At 36.9% G+C, this 5757-nt stretch overlaps 1 protein-coding gene across 1 annotated transcript in view; it reads left to right on the forward strand.

Moving 5' to 3' along the window:
- The window catches only part of LOC148654755 (uncharacterized), a 32088-nt gene extending 26741 nt beyond the window's left edge, over positions 1-5347 (forward strand). Inside the window, exon 19 of the mRNA XM_088644675.1 lies at positions 4008-5347. Within this exon, the coding sequence (XP_088500801.1) occupies positions 4008-4200 (193 nt within the window). The 3' untranslated portion in view covers positions 4201-5347. The remainder of the gene's footprint in view (positions 1-4007) is intronic.
- The last annotated feature ends 410 nt before the right edge of the window (positions 5348-5757 follow it).

The raw sequence follows: 5757 nt of genomic DNA on the forward strand, positions 1-5757 counted from the left end.
GGCCACTTCATGTCACAATTTGTGCGAACTCTCTGTCTCGCCCGCGGTTCATGATTTTGTGCTTTTTTCAAAATCTGTAAAAGTTTTGTGATACCATCATTTGATGTCTTTTGTTACCAAGATTTAATAACCGGTCTGAGAAATTGAGACTGCAGGTCCCCTTTAAGTGTTCAATCAAACTTCAGAATGTTATTACACAGCAGGGAGCAGCAGGGGAACACAGGCTGAATCTGCAGGCGGTGGTGGAGAGGCTGGAAACCAAGCGTGTGAGCTTGGGGGTCTTCAGGGGTTGTCGGTGTATTATAGGGGAAGATAAAGTGGCTCCGCTCCAATATGTGAAGCTTTTTGCAATCTTTTGAGATGAAAATGATATGATATGCCATTAATTATGAATTAATTTACATGAAGCATTTGACAGAATTTTTGCATGAAGGGGCAAGAGTTATGAAATGTAACAGCTTGATTGCTAAAATATCATACATTTGTACAGTATATTAGCAGGCCAGCAATGATTGATATAATCTGCATATCCAAAGGACTATGGGATATGACTTCATGAAGTTGCAGAGTTTTAGTATAACTTTCCCTAGATGTGAGGGCTGATCTGCAGATTAATCATTTATTTATAGGTTACCTTTAAGCAATTTAATATATTCACTGCTCTCTGTTACAAATCTGAAATTGAATCAAAAGCTTTGATAATTAACATGAGGCAACAAATGGACATCTGAGAACAGATTAAAATATCACATTCACAGTTTTCTAATTAAGATTCCTTTGCAAATAATTAACGGTAATACCGATAAAAATGGAGCAGGGTTTTGAATTTGTTTTTTATCTACTGCATTGCCTCAGTTGTGGAAAGGCAATAATATCTCATTAGAATGGCAACTTAAATCTTCTAAAAAGCGTATTTTGTTAGAGACAGTATGGTGTCAAGTCAACAAGTGCTTAACATTAACGTCAAGTGAGGCCTAGCTTACTGAACAGCTGGTGAAAGCCTTTTAGTCCTTTCTTCCCCGCATTTTGTGTTTTTATGACTTCACAGAGAAGTGAGCTGGAGATTTGGATAGCATAAGCCAATAAGAAGCTGATGAGTAGTTTTCCCTTCGTGCTGTTTTCTCATGCTGTGTGCCTTGTCATGGCCAACCACCTCGGGTGCACTCAGCAATGATGTGCTTCAGTCTTGGGGCTACACCTTCAAAGAACTGAAAAAACAAAGCACAGAAGACCAGTCTGGCCATAGCACATCACTCATCTCCACAATAGCCTCTTAATCAAAGTGACAAGTTTAATGGGGAGATTATTTTCAGGCTTTTTCCATCACGTGTTTTGGACAAATTATTGGAAAGACACACGCCTAGATACAAAATAATATCTTCACCTGTGGAGACGAGGGAGTTGGTCTAAGAGGTACAGTAGTACTTTAGTACTTTAGCTGGTGGGGTGTTCCTGGTTGGTTTAAGAGTGCTGAAATACTGTATTTAAAAACAAATACCATCTCATCTAGGCTCACTTGTTTCTGTAGGCCATGCTTAGACAATGACTGCTTCCACAATACTTCTTCTTCTGTGGTTAAGTAGACAATAGACAATGTTCCAGAGAAGGACACTTCAAAGCCAGTTCTCTTGTGAGTCACGGAAAACTGTTGATAGAGAATATACTTGATGCCAACATGGAGTAATATCTGTGTGAGGATAGAGGTGAAGCCTTCGACAAATACTAACCTGCAACATTACATGAAACAAGTTCCCTCATGCACTTGCACTTTCCTGAGCCCTTGTGGAAATCAGTGCGCTTACTTTACTAACATAGCTACAGGCTAAACGTTGAACATTTAACCTTCAAAATACTTTGATTCAAACAGTTTTTGCTACTTAAGCATTATGAATTTTGTCAATAAAAACAAGCATTAACAGCATTGTAGTGCACCCATATGAAGTACATTATTTTTGCATATTTTTATATTTGTTTCTATAGATTTCTATTACGTTGCTTTTCATAAAAAGGAAATGAATGTAGATATTTTCCACCACATTTTAGTAGCTAACTAGGAGAGCACTATGTCATTTTCGGGCAACAAGAGAAGTTTATCTCAGTTCTCTCCCCATGATTCACCAGTGAATATCATGGGCTCTTGTTGTGTTTGCAATGCAGTTCTCTGTGAATCACTGCGATGCTTGTAGAGTATGAGTCTGGAGCAAGGTACCTAGTTAGGTACCCTGGCTTCTTTAAATAAATGGCTGGATTATATTCTCAGATCAACTAGGTACTAGCACTCAAATGAAGCTGAAAATCTTCTTCTTGTTTTTAAGTTTTGTTTGTTCCTTCTCTTGTTTGGTCATATAAGTCACAACTCTTCTGTTGGAAGTCACTGGTAGTTGGAAACCTGCACTAAACACTTACTGAAAATCATATATGCTTCATCTCTGCTGTACTATTAGGTACTGTATGTGCTTGTCACACATCTTCTCACTACATATAAGGGTCACTAAATAACTGACTAGGAAGTGGACTGTTTTCACAGCTATTAGGTCAATCAGCCTTCTCTACAGTCTTTACCACTCAAAACACTGCAAATCACTGTAACCTAACTGTCATGAAAAGTCTGTTGTTATTTTATCCATTTCAATTTAATCATGTACTATACAGTGCATAATAAGAGCATAATAAAAAGTCTTAGAAATCTTAGAATGAGTTTACTATTTAAATTCAGAATGTCTTTCTCATTACAGCCACACATTAGTCATGTTATTAAATATTTCTACCTTTTTCTTTTAAGTGAAAATAAAGGTATTGGATTTTAATATCTACAATGTTTAAAAATGTCAAGTATTTATATAAATTACCAGTTATCACAAGTTTATCCACCTCTAGATTATCTACTCAGAAAATGACACAATCGGTCAGCCTCAAAAAATGATTTTTCTTCCTGTCTGATACACAGTATATTTTCTAAACCTATATTGCAAATTTTCAGAATAAGTAACCATAACATAATAAGTAAAGCTTTTCTTTTTCAATGTTTTTCTATGAAGACAAATTTCACAAATGAGAAAAGAGAATTCTGTGGTCAAATGTTTGTGTAAAATAAAGACCAAAAACCAAAAACAATTTCTTAGTTCTTTGCATCCACTGTACTTTGATGAAAGACCAAACGGGAACGTTTTCAGTGGAGATAAGAAGACGGAGCTTACCCAAATTAAAGGCGCAACCATGTCTGCATAAAAAGCCTATCCCAAAAAATTGAATTGAAGAGGTCAGAATGAAGAGCTAAATCCACCATAAATCATTTTCTGCATTTATCTGTTCCATCCTATTTTAACATGTCATTGTCAGAGACTTTTAAAACATGTTACCCACATTGCTCAAATTAAAGAATAAGATAGACAAAATCTCAGGAATTATTTTCATGCTATTTTGTTTCTGGAATCCAATCTTTGTTGAGTGTGGTTGGAGTATGAATCGATCCATCCATCCATTTTCTAATCACTTCTTCCAATTGGGAGTTGCAGGGGAGCTGTATCCTATCCTGGCACACAATAGACGCAATGCAGGATACACCCTGACACAGTGCCAGTCCATCAGAGGACAGACACAAACATACTCACACTTAGGGCCACTGTTCTCAGAAGTCAAATAACCTACCAGTATGCTGGAATTTAACCCAGAGCCCCAGTGCTGTAAGGCAGCAATGCTAAACACTGCACAATGGTGCTGCTGGTCTGAATTGAGAGCTTTATTAAATAACGTGTTAGCTATATCAACAGCATTGTATTTTGATGTATTTGGGAACATAATGGGTGATTCTATTGCATTGTATACACCGTTCATAGTTATGCACAATAAATGGAAATAGATTTATACAGTATTACCACATACGTAGAGCTGGAACTCCTAACAGTTAGTCCCAGAATCAAAACAAATAATTTCACAAACAAACTCTGAATACATTTTGTCTCCATACATAGCCTTTACTCAGCTATTCATAGATTTTTCCTCCACAGCTTGGCAGCAGGAATGATGGCTGGAATCCTCCGGAAACTTGATACCGATATGTGTGTTAATATGGGGCTACTGGCTGCTCATCTGTCCTTAGGGTCACATGACCCCGTGGCTCCCTCTCTCAGCACTGCCAGCATCAGCCCAGAGAGATGTCACATCCACAGCCGGCCTACTTTATTGACTGTTATGAAATGAAAGTTTTTTTATTCACTTAATGTTAAAAATATGAATAATGATACTTTGTTTTCTCCTATATTGTGTTTGCCTGCATTATATCAAAATAGTGTTGTTAATCATATTGTAATACATTACTTAGAGGGTTGTTAAGCATGTACAGAGGATACACTAATACATTTACTAGGCAAGATCAGGTTACTTACTGCACATCTTAATCAAAAGCAATTGATTAAGCAGTGGTATAGAGTTAAAAGAACGAATTGTTTCAGGGTTATTGCTGCCCTGGAAGGTAGACCTGGTTAATTCCTGGTCATACAGGAATGATATCCACCAGGTAATGAAAGAAGCTTAGTCTTTATAGTCTTTAGCAGGTCTTGATAATAAAGTCAACACAATGGATCTTCGGGATCAACAGGGAAAGGACGCATCCTAGGGAACAGCTCTAGGAATTAACAGGATGTATACTTTAAGACGGAGAAATGGAGGCTGTTTACTAAAAGAGCTGTGGAAATCAGGTGCCTTCACAGCTGTGTCCCTGGGATTCTAGGAGCTAGATATGTCAACTGGCCTCCTCTCATTTAAACTCTTACTCGCAGTCTTAAAGATGAAAGCAACTGAACGAAAACTGAAAAGCCCAATGAGAACCCAGACACAAAGTTTAATCAATCTAACATTAAGAAATGAAACCGATGCAAGTTGTTTGTATTGAAATATGGACAGTCATTCATTCTATTATCAAAAAATACTTTTATCCTTTTTGGTTTTTGAACTTTTTGTGGAAGCCATTGGAGGGGCTACTTCCTGCAAATGCCAATTTCTGACTCTTCTGACTCTTTGAACATATACAATTTACAAGTTATTTTTTCTTTCCAATCATTTCAAAACTGGAGTGCTTTCAAGAAGTCAGAGCTGGGGGCAGTGGACAAGTGGTGAAGGCTGAAGACGCAGTGTCAGATCAAGTGGTGGGGGAAGGGTTGTAGGGCAGCAATGTAGAGAGGTGTTGTTACCAGTCTGGCCAGTCACTGAATTTGATGTCTACTTATGGTACAAGGGTCTTTGCATTACAGCTTTAATGTTTGACTGTTAATGTGATATGTCACATTAGTGGTTGTGGGAAAATAAAATGAAGAAGCACAAAAATAAAAGAACTTGAAGAACTCTGTAATATGCCCTCTAGACTTGTGTTTTTGTTGATGAGTATTCTTTTCTTTGTGGTTAATTGCATGATGCTTGGCTCGAAAAATGAGTAAGGACAACTCTCAAATCTTTTTTGCAGGAAATGTGCTCCTGATTTTTAAAATAAAAGTTAAGGATACAAATGTAGCAGGAGAAAACACTTGTGGAAAAGTGATATTTGTACTTATATGATATATGTGTTTGTGCATACATTTTATTTGGAAATAGAACATTTTCAAGTGCAGAAAAAGTGTAAAGTTGCCCTTGGAAGTGTTTCGGTCCATTAAGGTGTGTTATTGAGTACGGGCTTGAGAATCATAAGATAGTTTGATAACTTACTTAAAATAAAAATAATTTTAGAACACCTGAATCTAATTACTACCAAACTTTCATCTATTT

Source organism: Lepisosteus platostomus, chromosome 9 (assembly GCF_059453375.1).
Source record: "Lepisosteus platostomus isolate fLepPlt1 chromosome 9, fLepPlt1.hap1, whole genome shotgun sequence".
NCBI classification, from domain to species: Eukaryota; Metazoa; Chordata; class Actinopteri; order Semionotiformes; family Lepisosteidae; genus Lepisosteus; species Lepisosteus platostomus.